This window comes from Eupeodes corollae, chromosome X, assembly GCF_945859685.1.
Source record: "Eupeodes corollae chromosome X, idEupCoro1.1, whole genome shotgun sequence".
NCBI lineage: Eukaryota > Metazoa > Arthropoda > Insecta > Diptera > Syrphidae > Eupeodes > Eupeodes corollae.
This window is the reverse complement of record NC_079150.1, coordinates 2604289-2621994: the sequence shown is the minus strand read 5'-3', so window position 1 is coordinate 2621994 and position 17706 is coordinate 2604289. Positions and strand designations below refer to the sequence as shown.

Genomic DNA, 17706 nt, shown 5'->3' with positions numbered 1-17706 from the left:
TTTTAAAGTGAAAATGAATGATGTTCGATGTTAAAATGTAGATATCAAACTAATGTAATGTGCATAGTTTTTTTTATATTTTTCGGTCAAAGAGTCTCTTTTTTATACTTTTTGAAATGTACTAAATTTTCTCAATACAATTTTTTTGAAGGGAACTTGAAACTTACAAAATTATAGCTTACCTTGAGTCATATTTTTTGTTACATTTAAAATAAAACTACTCTCCAAATGCTTATCGTCTTATCGTCCGCTTTAAACAACATAAACTATAACGAGGATCCAATTTTTTAACTTTATTTTTTATTTATAACATTTCTTCATTCGAATTTCAAGATCCGACAAATGCGGAAATAAAAAAAAATGTTTCTTGAAACTGCTTTTAAGCTTTATAGTTCTTTAAAGAACATAAAACAGAGAAAATGCCTAAATCACAAATTTTAAGTTTCCCGAAAATATACTCAATGTTTTTTAACTATATTTGTCCAAGAGCTGTTTAATTTTATTTAAATATGCATTAACATTGTTCTTAAGCAATGTTGGTTATTATTAAATGAGTTTCCAAGTAAAGTAGTGTTTCTCAAGATAAAAAAAACACATACTTAATTTTTCATTTTTATTTGCATTTTGTTTTCCAAATATTTGCGATAAGGAGACATAAATTATTTGGTTCAAGAAAAATTTTAAAAAAAGTTATAAAAAACCTTCGAAAATTCACTTTTTAGAGTGGAAGAAGAGTGAAAATTATGTTCCCTAACTGATCCTGTTAAAGCTTCCTTTTTTTGAAAAATTTGAAAAATGCTAATATTTCTTTAAAAAATATTTATTATTTGATAACTATTTATTTAATCATTTAATAAAGTGATTTGAAATAAATTTAAAAAACAATTAATACAAATATTTCAAAATTTAAAGAACAACCAAAATATTTTGTGGTTTTTCTTTTAAAATTTTGTATATTTTTGGAAGACACTATGCTACACATTATTATGATTGATAATTGATTGTAAGATCATGCATCCTTCAATAATAACAATTTAAACAAAATAATGTTGCTATATAACAGTTTTATTTTTGTTATAAATTATTTTTGATGTTTCTGATTGATGTTTTTTTCGGTTTGAATTAAAATTTTAAATAAAAATCTGTTTTTTTTCTTTGTTCTTTTAAATTTGTACCTTGTTTTCTAATCAATCTCGATGTTTTTTTTATATCCTATGTGTCCGGAGTAATAATGAAAAAAAATATACATACAAAATTACGCCTCTTAGCAATTTTTTAAGTTTTCAGCACGATTATTTTTTTGTTTGTTGTCAATTATTAAAGTTGTGTTTTACAATATTTGAGTCATATGTATGAATTCCAATTATGTTCGTTTAAACAAACTATTATCATTGGAATAGGAATTTTGTTAAGAACTCTTAAGAATTTTGCTTGCTAAACGTGGAATTGCACTTGATATTGTTGCTTATTCATTGTTCTTTTTTTAATTGCTTTTAAGAGTGGCTACGAAATGATTGATTTTTATTTCCAGTTTTTATATAGAATTTGTGAGAATTTGTTTCCTTTTGCATGTGATTTTTATTTATATAATGCAATAAAATTATTTAAATTTTTTTAATTAATATTTATGAATAGATTTAAAATATAAAATTTTACTAATTCAATTTGTTTTATTTTCTGTCCTTCTTAATATAGGCGCAAGAAAAAATGTATAAGATATATGGAAGTGGACGGTGATGACAACAATGATTTAGATAATCATATGAGCGATGATAATCTTGGTAGTTGTGGTAGTGTTGATGATGCAAAAACTCCAGACGACGATAGTGAATCATTAAATCAATCATTATCGAGCCCAGGATGTTTGAGTGGATTGTCTAGTTTACAAAGTCCATCGACAAGCCTGGCAAGTCCGCTTAATTTGCTTACTAGTCCATCGACGCCTAATGCAGTTTCGAACCCAAATCCAAATAATTCTAATAATAATACTAATAATAATATTAATAACAATAATAATAATAATAATAATAATAATAATAATAATAATAATAATAATAATAATAATAATAATAATAGTAATAACAATAATGCTAATAATAATAGTAATAATAATAATATAAATAATAATAATATTAATAATAGTAATAATGGTTGTAATAGTAGTAGTGGTGTATCTAATTCGACAACATCAAATGATCAACAACAACAACAACAGCAACATCATCAGCAACTTCATCCTCTAAGTCATCAGCCTTGTTCTTCTCCCGCTTCACATCAACAACAGCCACCTCTGCCAAAGCCGCATCATCACCAACATCACATACCGATGTTTATTGACACCAGCCGCAGTGCGGCCGAAAATAACTGCAATAACATACCTTCCGCTTCTGCTGTACATCAAATGTTACATCATAATGCAGCAGTAGCAACTTCTGCATCTCCGACATCATTTTCAGCACTGCCATCAGTTAAGTCAATTGCAGATCGTATGGTTCAATCGCTTTTGAATAATGTCAACATTGGCAATCGATTGGGTCATTTAGCTTCAATGGGCCTAGCGCCCCAGGGAGAACAATCAGGTGGCAGGACTCTTCCTCATAGTCATCAAGCTTTAAATTCAAATTCAAGTGGAAATGATATTAAACCTCCATTATTGACTCTCCAACAACAACAATATCCACATGATACGGCCCGTGGCAACGTTGCAATTTCTTCAGCTCTTTCTTCAACTACTTCTAATTCTACTCAAGAAGATGATAAGATTAAATTAGAAGGCAAACTTTTGCCTCCACAAACAGCAAATAAAAACGTGCAATCAACATTAGCTGGCAACGTCTCTGGATCAGGATCTGGATCGACGTCGGCAGCGATAGCTGCTTCAAATGCTTCTCCATTGTTAACATCGATTTCGTTCTCTTCTTCATCTTCATCATCTTCTTCGTCGTCTTCATCGTCATCATGTCAAGGTGGCAGTAATGTGACTTCAGCATCTTCGTCACCATCGGAGATATTTTTTGAAAAAGCCATAAGAAATCCTGTTGGTGCGAATCCTCGAGATGTCAATAATCCACTTAGTATAAATCAATTAACCAAGCGTGATTATAATATTCACAATAATAATTCGCCACCAATGCTGATGCTACATCAACAGCAAAGCTCATTGGGACTGCAGCACCAGCAACAGCATTCTAGCAATCACATTCAACAACACAATACAACCGGAATATCAAGAACAGTTCCATACCTTAAACCTTCATTTATTACAGGAAAAAGTACCGTTGCTAGCGCTTCCCCCACCGATCATCATAGTTGTTCGGACAAAAATCCTTCAACGAAATCTTCTCCTCCTTCGTCGTCTTCTGCAACGCTTCAATCTAATTCAACGCAAGTGGCCAAGTCATCTAGTTCGTTCATGCAAAAACCAACACAACAACAATATCAGCTTCTCACCAACTCTGGTCCCGCATCCGGTTCTGGATCATCCATGTCCAGTCCAAATCCAAATACTTCCGTTTCCTCTCCTCACAATCATCAGCAGCAACAACAAATGCAACAGCAATTGCAGCAACAGCAATCGCAGCATCATGCATTCGCCTTAAGCCAACATCTACATCATTTCAGTCAACATTTCCCGCTTACTGGTTCAGCGGGAGCAAATAGTTCAACAAATAATTCCATATCGGCGAGTGTGCCTAGCAATCATGTTGTTGCTGCAAAGCAAGCAAATAACAGTAGTGTTGGAACAGCAACCTCTACAGCGCATCATCGGACCTCAGATGGTGGTGAAAGTGGAGCAATAAGTGTAACATAACAGTACGCCGTCTCACCTGTAGGCAGCGCCAGCGTCGCCGCCGCCGCTATTGGTCATATCTATCAAAAAGCCATAGTAATAACTGCAGTATTGGCGGATTTAAATTTAATAGAATTTATTATTTTTAAGCTTCGTTATTCTCAAGTCAAAAAACAGTCACACAGAATAATATTAATTTACATTTTATAATTTTTTTTGCTTCGCTAAATCTAAGATTAATATCGAGTAGCTTTTACTTCATTTAATGCGGAAAAGAAATTTAAATTGGTCTCGTCTGATGAAGGAGTTTAAATTCAAATCAAATATTTCATGTGACAAATCCATATTCCAATAATTAAGCTAATATAATATTTTGATTATATGTTGAATGCCAAAACGATTTCCTTGAATTTCTATAATATTTAATTACAAAACCTGGTTTCTGTAAAATATTTAACTTGAGATAAACTGAAATTCATACGAAACAAGCTTAATCTTATTCGGTTTTCTTTTCTTTTTGCTTCATTAAATGAAGCCAATTCACAACTAAAACTGTGTAGGTTTCATATAAAGCTCAAGCAATCATCAGGGACGAATATGAAAAATACACCAACTGTCACTATTATACAGGCCAGTAGTGTATATTGGGCTTTTATATTCTCTTAGTGCGAGAAACTCGTTGAATTTGTTGACAGCGAAAAATTATATCCCAAAACTCTTGAGCTAGTCCATATTTAAAAAGATAAAATTGATTTTGTTCACATTCATACTTCTAAATTAACCACAAGGCTCTCGATTCAAGGATAATTTATTATTGTATTGATTTCGTAACACAACAAAACTAAAGTAAATCAATCACCCTAATTAAAACAAAAAATAAACATCAAATAAAGTGTGCCACATACAATTATAATCTGCCATATTATTAAAATATTTATATACTTTTAGTTGTTTTTGTAATTTTTTTTTTACTTAAAATTAAGAAGCAAAATTAATTTTTCTAAAATAAAAAAACATGTAAAAGAAAATATTAAATTATACACTAAAAAAGAATGAAATTAATACAAAAATATTTTGAAAAATAAGATAACCGAAAGGAATATGAAAATATGGAAAAATGCCAATTTAAATAAGACTGTGTATTTAAATCAAATCAAAATTAATTAAATAATAAATATGTTTTGTATACGTGTTATGTATATAAGGGCAGGTTAACGTTAAAGTGTAAATTCTGATTTCTTATAAGCTTAGCCATATACTGTTTACAAAGTTATTTGAATTTCACATTGAAATATTTTATTCATTCAAACTTAGTGAAAAACAAATGTGTGTACTTTATGTGAAAAGATATTAAAACATAATTCTAACAACAAGCCATTTTCGAGAATTGTAATTTTAATTTTTTTTGTTTTAAATGCTGAGCTTAGCATGCTTCTTTTTCATACCCAAAAAGGACAAACTTTTAATAAATTAGTTAATGGGAAAAATTCAATGTTTGCTACTTCTGAATATATATAAATCAGTTAATTTCTTCTGACGTTAGCAATTCTATATCAACATCTTTGGCCCCCAATCTTCCCGTTACATCAGGTTATAATCTGATCTTCTTCTAATATGTTCTTTTAATATGTCAATTTAACATTCCTTTTGACTTTTTAGTGCAAACAAACAAATAAGCAATTCATCACCCAATTAGCACAACACTGATTCAGTCCTTAAAATTTTAAAGTAAGCTCAAACATACAATCCATACAACTTTTCAAAAGATTCAGTACCTAGAACAATTTCCAAACAAATACCTCCCAAAAGGTTATTTCGTGAGTCCTTTGATTTTCACTCTCCCTGATATACATACATGTATGCATTAAAAAAATTATCTTTTTCACAATTTTATTATTAAAAAAGAAAAAAAAACCCTTTTAAAAAAATTACTTTAAGGGAGAGAGATTAAAAGGAGTGTTCGCGACCAAAACCGAATTTTATTTACATTATAATAGTTAAGAGTGTGTGTATGAATATGTATGTATGTGGATGTAGTATATGTTTAGTGAATGAGAAAGTATGTATATTTGAATTTTGTTATAAAAATATTATAAATAAATATATAATACAAAAAATGCAATAATATTAATATGTAAAATAAAATAAAATCACAATGAAATGCAATTACACATAAAAGTCGTACAGATGTATGTGAATGTTTATATACAACAATGTTTAATTACAATTTGAAACAAAAAAAATAAATAAAATAAAACAAAACAACAATGTGTAATATAAAATAGTAGCTATATCAAATGCATCTTGAAGAAAAACATAATAATACATTAATGTAAATAAAAATTAAAATCGTATTCGTATTTCTATCTAAGAGATGTTCGGTATTAAATAAGTGCTACATTGTAAATATATATTTATATATACATACATAAATAAGCAAACAGAAAAAGAGAATATTTAAGTTCAACTAAATAGTTTTGTTAATTTGTTTTTCTCTCACCGTATCTTAGTTTGTATACAAAAATAAATAAAAATTCTGTGTATTTAACTACAAGAACCAGAAATGAACAAGTATGCAAAAAGTTTAATAGCTTTTGTATCCTTTCATTTTCACTTACGGGATAAAGATTTAAATAAATTAAATTTTTTCATCCGATACTCAAATATATAGTGCAAATAATAACTGTCGGTAATATACAAATAAATCACTCATAATATAAATATATTTACATATCTATGGGTATGTAAGTATATTTATATGAATATGTCTATGTATATATAAATAGTATATATATGTTTGCATTAATTATTATCTATATAAAGAGAGAGCATGTTATACTCTTAATAATCACTTAATTTTATACGTTTTGTTTAGTGCGCACTAAAAACAAAAATTAAAATAAAAAGAAAAAGAAAACTCAAGCCTGTTTGCTAAATAAAAAACACATAAAAGGCATAAAAGAAAGAAAGAAATCAACAAATAATATAATGTAAATATTATAAATCGAAGCAAAATAAGAAAAGAGTTTAAATTAAGATTTATATATACAAAAATTAATTCTGCTATATACTGATTAATATTTAGTTTATAATATAATTTGTAAATCTATATATCTACGGATTAAACTTAAGATGAAATAAAAATTATTACTTAAGGTCTTTAGATATTTCTAAGTGTTGTTAAAGTTAGCAGGAAATAATAAAACAAAAAAAAAACTTAGTAAAAAATGAGTTAAAAAGTCATCTTTAGAAATAAAATCACTATGAGAGATAATTTTTTACCACTTGAATAAGTTTTTCATGTTAAAATTAAAAGAAAAAAAATTATAATTAAAAAAAAATCCCTCAGTTAAAAAACAAAAGAAAAAATAGTAGTACCACAAAAAAACTTAAATGCCAAACTAGGATGTAAGAAAGATTTTTTTAAAAAATTCCTTACTTTGATTATATTTTTTATTAGTTATTATTAATCTTATTTAGATTTTATAATTTTTGCCTTATAAACGAATTCTTCCATATTTTAAAAATATAAACAAAAATATTTTTATTTTGAATTTTATTTTATTCAGTTGTTGTTTTATTTTTATTTTTTACCTTTTTTTATTGTTACCATTGACACGATTATGTACCAAAAATACATATACTTTTTACGACGAAACCCATAAATGGTCAATGGCAAGGTCTAAGCGTTTCCGGATATTTGAGGTATCATTCTCCAGGAACATGTTACATAATGTCCGTATTGAAATTAGGAGAAAGAGGTTTATCTAAGAATACTATGAATCCTTCTAGGTATTTTTCAACTATTGGTCATAAATAGGGAAATTGGAAACTAAACTACATGTTTACATGCCCATCTTGTTGGAAAAAAAAATAACTAGCGGAAAACCATGTCTTTTGATTAAATTTTTTCTTTAAATGAAAATAACTGAAATATTACACGACTCATCCCAATCTTTCCTCAAGCCCGAAAGAAAATCCAAATAAAAACGTACTTTTTGCTTCAATTGCACTAGATTTATTTTTTTAAATTTTCCATATATTTGGCCTTTTTAGATTTCTTTAAGAGAGGCCGAGTTTAATCTTCTTATATATAAAATAATTTTTCAATATTATGGGGCTACAAGAACCATTACAAAATGTAAAATCATTCGTTCAACAAAAAAAACCGAAGACAAAATGGTGTCGCTTTATCGAGTTCAATTTTAATTATTAATAATTTTATAATTTGTTAACTATTTTTTGAGAAATTGCCAAAAAAAAACAGTTATTTTATTTTATTATATGGTTTATTTCAGTTTCTTCTTAGGTATGACAAAAATACTCACAAAAAGTGACAAGAAAACATCCGTTGTCGTAATGCTGCTATATACATATCTTACATACATATTTATTTTGTTGTTTCTTCGATAAAACAAAAAAAAAACAATTGTTTACTGTCAATATAAACCAAATGTTAATAAGCAAAATATTAAACAAAACAAAAAAAATCAACAGATCTCGTTTCGAAATACAGAATTAAAGATTAAATTAAAATAAAACAAACATAAGAATTAAAACAATTAATATAATTAAATTGATAATTATTAACAGGTTCGCACATACTGTCAATATGGATCGTTTAATATATAAATACATTCATATATATTTATGTATTAATATGTTTTCATTTTAAAGCTAAAGCAAGAAAAATCAACAGATATATACGTAACTACACAAAACAAAAAATAAGTAAACAAATAATTATTAAATACATATTAAAGAAAAAATAAAACAGAATTTATTACGACTAACCTAAAAAATAAAAACAAAAACCAACATTAAGAAGAACCATATGATGAACTGATCATTGATTTATAATTTGTTATACGAATACCGGTGAGTTTAAGTTTACCTTTGTTGTAAAAATAATAAAATAATACAAACAAATTCAAAAAATATTATATAAAAAGAGAAAAACTAGTGGTTAAATATTAAAAATGAAGAATATATATTTTATATATATGTGTGTGTATGTTCATACGTATGTACATGTACATAATGGTACTTATATATATATATATGCATACATATAGTTCAATATATAAATTATAAATATATACACGAAAAAAAAGAAAATAAAATGATATGAGTAAAAAATGTAAAATATGTTTATTATTTCTTTTATTGAACAATTTTAAAGAAGGAGGTTGAGATGGACTTGGTTGAAGGATATTTAATTTAGTAAAAACAAATAGGAATGAAAACTTACTTAAGACTTACATACTTAAGGTGGCGCTACAGTGTGCTAATAAGATTCTACTCGCAGGATGCACACCAGGTTGATTGATTTCCTTTTCCATAAGTATGCGGTCTTCCTCTATACACACCCCTATTACCATTGGCGAATTGAATGAATAAACGTGTTAGTGTGAGAAATTTGTATTACCGTTGGCGAATTAAAAAATGTTGATTCGACTTAAATCTAAATGTCATACATTTTCCGAAGATTGATCGCACTCTATTGTCGATATCGAATATTCGTTGATCTGAACGTCATTCGTGTTATTTTTTGTCGAACGTTCATATTGTGTGACAAAAGGTCGAAGCTCATGTAAAAGAAATGTCGGATATTTTATTTTTTTTTATAAACATAACATGAATCAGCTGCAAGAAAACTAATAAAATTCAGTACGAAAAGTTAGTCGAACTGATGGAATCGAAATCGAATGTAACAAGAGGTGTTGGAGAGTTTGGTTCTTCAAAAAAAAAAAAACAAAAGGAATATTGGGACCAATTTGCTACAATCCTCAATTCACTTGGGCCACCTACTCGCGATGGAAAAGAAAAATTATTGAACGACGAAATATAAATATAAATACTACCAAGGAATATTGAACGTTCTCCTCTTAGGTAGCACATTTTAAGAACTGACTTTAGATTACTGGAGTTCCATACAAAGGAATCATGGGTTGATTTAGGATATCCTGAGTCAACATAACGAATACATATTTTATGGTCACACGCCTTGAAAACTTACACTAAAAACCAAAAGCTACTCTCGGGGAAAATATTTACTATCATTGCGTTTAAACTGTAATATCCTTTTTTTGCTTAAGATACTAATGACGCAACTCAATCGGAGCAACGATTCCTATATAGGTTCCGTCAACACATCCTATTACTCCTGGTAACCTGGCCGTTAAAAAAAGTAGTTTCGTGACATGTTGAGGCTAATCCAGGTTGGACATAATTTGACTTTTAATGCACACACAACTTCTTTTAATGTTAAGGAAACCGAGGATTGCGACAGGCTTAAGTCAATATCTTTTCCTATGCTGCTCTGATAACTCCCACTAGCAAAAAATCTAAGAGCAGAAGCTAATTTTAGTATAGCAGGGATTAAGGAGGTGCTTGCATTTTTAAATTGACCTTCCAATTTGTTAAATACAAATACAAACGTTTCTTAATTCAGTCGAAAATATGATCTGAAACTTAAGGAATTAATTAGAATTAAAAGAACTTCCAGTAGGTAGGTACAAAATATATGTTCTACTTACAAATGATTCGGGAGTACCAAGAAATTAGAGTTGTCTCGCAGTCGAAGCATTCTTACTTTTGTTTTCTGTAATTTTCGTTTTCTTCAAAAAACAAATCTATGTTGCTTATCATTTTGGTTTATTTTGCATTTTTATTAAATATGAAAATTATCAATATTAATGAACACAGCAGTTTTTTTTTGAAATTTCATGATTTGAGGTTTATTTATGCCTGTTATTTTTTTTTTATATGGTAGCACTGAATTTCTAACTCGAATTGTAAAGTTCGCCAACCGTGGTTTGTCGAATGTGTTAGTTCTCTAATGAAAATATCTCATTTCTAACAATGCAAATTTTGCATTTATGTAAACAAATTAAAACATGCCATTACGATGGTAGTGAAGTCAAAAAAAGTAGGTCCCCCGATTCCGTCCGTCTGTATATCTATCTGTCTTCGCACCTATAGCCGACACCATTGGGTCGATCGACTCCAAATTTGGAAATTAAGGTTATACGCCGATTCGCGATAGGTTTTTCTAGACTAATTTTTGGACAAAAATCGAAAAACCGATAGATTGTTCCAAATTTTTCTCCAACATTTCTTTCTTAATTTGGCTTCTTTCAATACAAAAATATTTCTTTATTGGTCCAGAAGGGTACTGCCCGTAGAACCGTTAATTTGTTTTCAAGAATTGGTCAAACGATTTCAATACATTTTTTTGCACACGCACTTAAGGTGGCGCTACAGCGGGCCTAAACCAACGTGCGTCTCGGGCCAGCTGGGTCCCTAGCTAGCTGTCTCCAGTTTCGAACGCTAAATTGGTTGAGTTACTCTCGCACCTCCTTGCGCCGCTTTAGTCGTAGTTTTTCTCTACTGCACCGTCCCTCGGGATTGGAATCGAATACCTTCCGGGCTGGAGCGTTTGTGCCCAGTTGTAGTTCAATGTCCTTGTTTTATGTCAGCAAATACTTAGTCTTGCCCTCATTGACCACTCAACCCATCTTTTTCGCTTCCGTCACAATGCCCAAAAACGCTTCACTGACATCACGCTTCCAATTATTTCAATGGTTGCGTTTAATCTCGTGTTGGACAGGGTATCTTAGACTGTTGGATTTTTAGTTACCTTGTTGAACGAGTTGGTTAGCTGTATTGAGATAGATGTCAAAAAATGAAAACATTTTTCAGCTGTTCACAAAAAGCATAGAAACATTTAAACTTTGAAGTAAAAAGTTATATTTTTTAATTTTATTTCTAATTCCTTCTCATCAAAAATTGATCCGTGTTCTTCAAGAAATTTATTGAAAATTGTTCTTCACCGGGTTTTTGGGTCTAGGAGTTGGTCCTTTCTCTTTCTGCACTTCTTCAAGAAGTGGGAGGCATGGGATCTTACATTTTGTTAATGTATTTTAATCTCCAAGCCGACAATATCGTTTTCTTTCCTTGGTGTGCCTCTCGCTCGTATTCGTGTGAACTTACCCCGCTATTTCAATAGCTTTTTCTTACATATCATTTTCCCTGTCTCTTCCTTTAGAAAGTGCAAATCACATACTAATAAGAGATAAGAAGTGTTCAATAATGGCCCAAGGGCCACGTGTTCTATCAGGTAATCCGTTTACGCCTCTAGAAATCGATGCGTATCCCGAATACCCCACAAAAAAAAAAGAAAAGCCACCTATATATACAAATCTAGACCTTAATACGTCAATTCCAACCTTTTCAAATAATGGTAGCCCTAAATTTACAGTGGTCTCACCTGAAGACAATAATATAAAATTATCCTCCTTCAGTGTTTTTCTGTTAAAAAAAAGCAATAGATGTTATCAGCACTAGTTATGAGTGTATAACCGAGCTACCCGATGGAAATCTTCTCATCCTAGTCAAATCGCAAAAGATTGCTGACATATTCCTCTCAAAAAAAATTCCGGCAAACCTTTGCCCAATAAAATTTACACTTCATATAAATCTCATCTTTTCTAAAGGTACCTCGCAACCGTTCCAGAAGATGAAATCATCAAAGAAATGAAGTCACAGGTGTTTATAAATTTACAAAAAATTATTCTGAAGGTAAACCAACCCCAACCTGTGTCATCCTCTTCACCTTTGACGTCAACTGTAAATAGAGACTGGTATAAATGCATTGTATGATGCATATGTAAAAATTGCCAACTGCAATACCATACAGCAAAAAGATGCACAAATAACCCTACCTGCGTCAACTGCAACCTTCCACTAAATTCTCCCTACACATGCATCAGCACTTTTTGTGCAAATAGTTCTGAGAAACAACCAGCCTCCTCCAAATCCTGCAAAAGTTTTTTTAAGATCCAAAGTAATTCTGAAAATAAAGACCATCAGAAAGTGTACCATGTACGAAGCAATACAAATTTACAAAAATTTAAACCCAGATTTACCATTCGACCAAATTTTTGCGATGGTCGCAAATAATCCATCTCAAACGAAAGAAACACCAGCAACAAACGACTTTAGAACTGCAACTTAAGTTGCAAATCAAACCCAAAAAATCACGCAACGCCAAACAATACAACTACCACACTTTTACAAAATAATTCAATCTCAGAAAACGATCAGCATGTATAAAAAAAACATCTTAGCACCTACTTTTATAAATACTCCTTACCTATTCCAAACAACCCCATCCCAACATATCGATTCACCTTAAGCGCAACATAACTCAATAGACACTTTAAAATCCCCAGTTATACCACTCCGTCAAACAGAACAAAAAATAATAAATACTAAATTAAACCCTCTGAAAAAGAATCCGATGATGAAAGAATTTAACACAACAATACGCACCAACAAACACGACTCTGTTGACCGGGAACTGGGACAACCGGGAACCTCAGGAGTATCGGTTGCTTAAGGTCCTGATCAACGCAGTCGCAAAAACCCTCACACCAAAAACTATAACACCAACTCTGGCTTTCAACATTATAACTCAGCTTATACTGTACAAAAGCCCAATACAACGCAATCTATGTTAAAAGTTCTACGAGAAACATTAATGGTTATTCTAATAATTGGCATGAGCTGCTATTATTAATACATGACTATAACCCTTCAATAATAACTCTACGAGAAACTCAACTTCAAGCTATTTTTCCCCTCACCCCCCAAACAGTATAAAGCTTACTTCCATAACTTAGAAAGTAACACCACATCAAAACATGGTACCGGCTTGCTGATTCATAGTTGTATCCTCCATAGCATTTTATCCATTAACCCCAATATTTCATTTATTGCTATAGAAATTGTTTTTAAAATCAAGATCACAATCCTCTCGCTCTACATTCCCCCATTCCAAACATTTACTTCCACAGAATTAATAAATATTATAAGCAACATCCAAACTCCAATCTCATTGACAGGGTATGTCAATTCCTGGATCACTTAATGAAGCTCTGCCGCTAATAATGATAGAGGTAATTAATTTTAAAACTTCCTCTCAACCACCAACCTTGCTTTATTAAATAACGGCTCTTTGGTGGAGCACCGAACTCTCTACTTTACGAAATAATAAACCGATTCTTTTTAAAATTTTCAAAAAACATCCTTCCGACACTAACCTCGTGATCTACCGCAAAGCAAATACTCTCTTTTGCAGAGAAGCAAAAATAGCCAAAAAAATAAGTTTCCAGAAATTCACATTTAATATTAACCCAATCTCAACAAGTAAAAAAATATGAGCAGACATAAAATCCCTTACAGGTGACCACAACCCAATTAAAATAAAAACGTTAATTACTTAATCTGGTATACAACCCATTAGATATATGTGAACACTTTGGTATGTCTTGGTCTAATTGCGCTAATAACTCTAACTTCTCTTCGACTTTCCTCTACTCCAAACGACTCATAGCAAACAGAGAACCGCAAGTAGATAACCTAAGTTTATCAGCAAAATATATCGAAAAAGAAATCAGCTCAGATTGAATTATCTAGAATTAGAAAGCTGCCTTAATTCCCTTAAAGACAAAACTCCAGGTTTCGATCGGATTCCATACCCGATGCTGAAAAATATCACACTTTTACTTAAAAAAAGAATCTTAAAATTATACAATAACATTTTCGAAAAAGGTATAATGCCACAGGTATGGAAAGTCACAAGTGTGATTCCTATCCCCAAACCGACAAAAAGTTTGACGGATCCCTCGGGATACAGACCAATTTCCTTGCTCCTAGAAAAAATTATATCTAAACGTCTACTTTTGTATATAGAAAAGAACAACTGCATTTGCCCAAAACAGGTTGGTTTTAAACACGGGCGTAGCACCATGAACTTCTTACTTCACTCAGACTATCGAAATGTAACGAAATTAATAGCACTAAGCAACTTTTTGAATATATAATTTTAGAGCTAAATGAGTGGTGCTCCCTTTCAGGATCCATTATCTCACCTTACTAAGAGTAAACACTTACATATCTGTAAAAAAAAGAAACTGTAACACTTTTAACATTAATATTGTAAATTATGAAATTCCAAATGTAAACATCTTTAATATTTTAAGTATAATTTTTGATAACAATTATAATTTTAAGAATCATTGTGAAATACTTATAAAAAGCTAGCTACCAGATTAAATACATAATAAGATTTCTTTCTTCAAAAATAGCTTTGTTCATCCCAACTCACTTATTCAAATTACAAGAAACATCATATTATCCAAGATTGACTACGGATTAGCTATCTATGGAAAATGCCCTAAATCTACACTACAAATCATCAAACCTTCTACCACTCAGCAATCAGAAGCAGCTTAAAAGCCTTTGCTACTTCACCAATAAAAAATATCCTCACTGATTCTGGCCTTCCGTCCATCGAACATCGCCGAGACCTTCTGACTGCTCGAATCACACCAACAGTTATTTGTAAGTCTTTTAAATCACCGATTGTAGAAGACGCCAAAAAAATAGTACTGCGAACAAAGACACCAAAACACCCATCCACTTTATATATCGCCATTGATACTGCTAGAAACATCGGTATTCGGCTAACAATAAATAAACTGACTCTAAGAAACAACCCTCCTTGGTATATACCAACACCAAACTCTCAACTTTCAGAAAGGATTCAACAAACAAAGAAACCTACTCACAACTATTCCAGGGAAAAATACAAGAATATACAAAAAACCCATGGGATATTTTGCATTCGTGTCTGACACAGGAGATCAGGATTCCAAATTACTTTTCAGTATTCTCTTCAGAAGGGCATGCTATATTAAAAAGCTACAGAACTTGCAATTAATAAAATTAAAAACATAGCCTTTCCACTTTGAATGCTATCGGAAACGTTAAAAACCAATCACCCGTTATCACCAAAATACGTAACAATATTTTCAAAAACAAACGGATTTTAACCGTACGGACGAAACCGTCTCGTGTGAAAGAGGACTCAAGCTCCTCTGGATACCAGGAGTTCAGCCAAAAATTCTTCGATGCAAACAAATATATGCGAACTTGCGCCTTCCAAAAGAGACTTCCTGAAAGTAGTTAATAATTTCTAGAAAAGAACGATGGAGCACTTACAACCACCACTATTCGATCAAATGTTTCATCCGCCTTAGGCTTGGCCGCACTCAGTTAACACACATACATCTTTTAAAAAAAGAAGACCCTCCAACCTGACACCTATGTCAATCCAGTCATATCTTAACAATCAAATACAATAATAATACAAACTTAACTGATCTCTTATCAAAAGCCACTTTTGAAAACATAAAAAATTTATATAAAATATTAACTTTACTTAAAATTAAATCTGTTATATAACAATTTTTTATATTTCTGCTGTCGGGGACCGCGAGGGTCATGCTGTTTGGGCGGGCCGCGAATCTCCGGCAGCCCAACTTATACTCCTACTTTTTTATAAACCCTAATATTTCAAGCCGCAAGTCATGGTAGCTAGCGCATTGTAATTTTGTATTATAATGTTAATTTATTTATATTGTAATAAATAATAACAATAATACACTCTACGAAATAATAATAAGGGCAAACACAAAATACGATTTTGTTTTATTTATTATTGGATTTTAACAAACTAATTTTACTTTTAAAACGAAATAATACTAAGGCCAATTTTTAGAAGTAATTTTTAGTAAAACTTTTTAAACGTTTTTAAAAAGGCGTTAAAAATTGAGTGCTTGATCCTTTTCGTTGAATTCGTTGAATAACATCTCGTACGTGACGTCGTCTTGGTACTGAAATTAATATTGATTTTATTTGACACACATTAATTTGGCTCACTCTTCTTGAACAACTCTTGTCAAACAATTTATATTGTAAAATAAACGTATATTTTTAAAAACCTCTTGTATTAAAATTGCCCAAACGTTTTAAATCGGGTTCAAAAGGACTGCACGGAGACCATTTGTATATTTTGAAACATAAATAGCAGCGTTATTCTTGTGAAAGATACATTCCGCCGCAAATATTCCATCCGTATATTTTTGGAATTTATTTTGGTAGAAACAAATCATCAACGTACCACTTTTAAAATTGAAACTATTTCTATGCTGCTTTTGGGTTCGTTTATCATGCCGAAATTGTTAGTAACCGTCGTCGGGGCTTCCTCAATTTCGTCTCATTCGAAAAAATTTATACTTTTGAGTGAAAGTCAATCTGTTCACTTTTCGACGAGATGTAAGTTTTGGTTTCGGAACGCGTTTTACATATTCAATATTTTTACAGATTTCAAAACTTGGTGCACCCGCCTTGGTGACACATTGAGGTTTAAAAAGTTAAAAGTTTTCGCAGGGCTTATCGATTCACTAACGGTTAGGCGTTTGATTTCTACCTAGATTAATTTAGGTTTTTACCTGAACTTTGCTTGACTCCATAATTTTAACTCAGCTTTAAAAAAATGTCTTTTACAGATTTACTTCTTGAAAGTATTCCAGCGATTTGGCTAGGTGTCTTATTCTGTTCTCGGTAATCAGCAACAAGACCCAACTCTTCTTCAGATAATGGCTTTCAGAAGGCTTTATAAACATAAAATCATAACGACGTGCTTTATTCTATAAAATTAAATCTACCTACGTTATTTAAAAAAATATTTATAACTAACAAACCTTTGTTATCTGGAGATTTTCTTATTTTTGGTCCTTTTTAATAACGATTCTTAATTACAATCACTAGGCCTTATACATTTTACGTACTGCAATAAAGATCAATAAATAATTGTAAGACAAACCGTTCAAAAGAGAGAAATTTAGTTTAAAAGTTATACAAATATAAGATCAAACAAAAGGGTTTCCATTTCTTGATAGTAATTTTTCATAAAAACAGACGGTTTTTTCTTTGTCCTTATCATTATTTCGCAGAGTTTATGTTTTCAGTTAATAACAGTGCTTTCTGTGCATGCAACAATTGGT

At 30.7% G+C, this 17706-nt stretch overlaps 1 protein-coding gene across 13 annotated transcripts in view; it reads left to right on the top strand.

Annotated features, from left to right (window-relative positions):
- Positions 1-7354, top strand: part of LOC129953302 (protein pangolin, isoforms A/H/I/S) — a 129635-nt gene extending 122281 nt beyond the window's left edge. For all 13 annotated transcript variants that reach the window (XM_056066373.1, XM_056066371.1, XM_056066367.1 and 10 more), the window contains one exon: positions 1696-7354. In XM_056066373.1, the coding sequence (XP_055922348.1) occupies positions 1696-3811 (2116 nt within the window). In that variant the 3' untranslated portion in view covers positions 3812-7354. The remainder of the gene's footprint in view (positions 1-1695) is intronic.
- The last annotated feature ends 10352 nt before the right edge of the window (positions 7355-17706 follow it).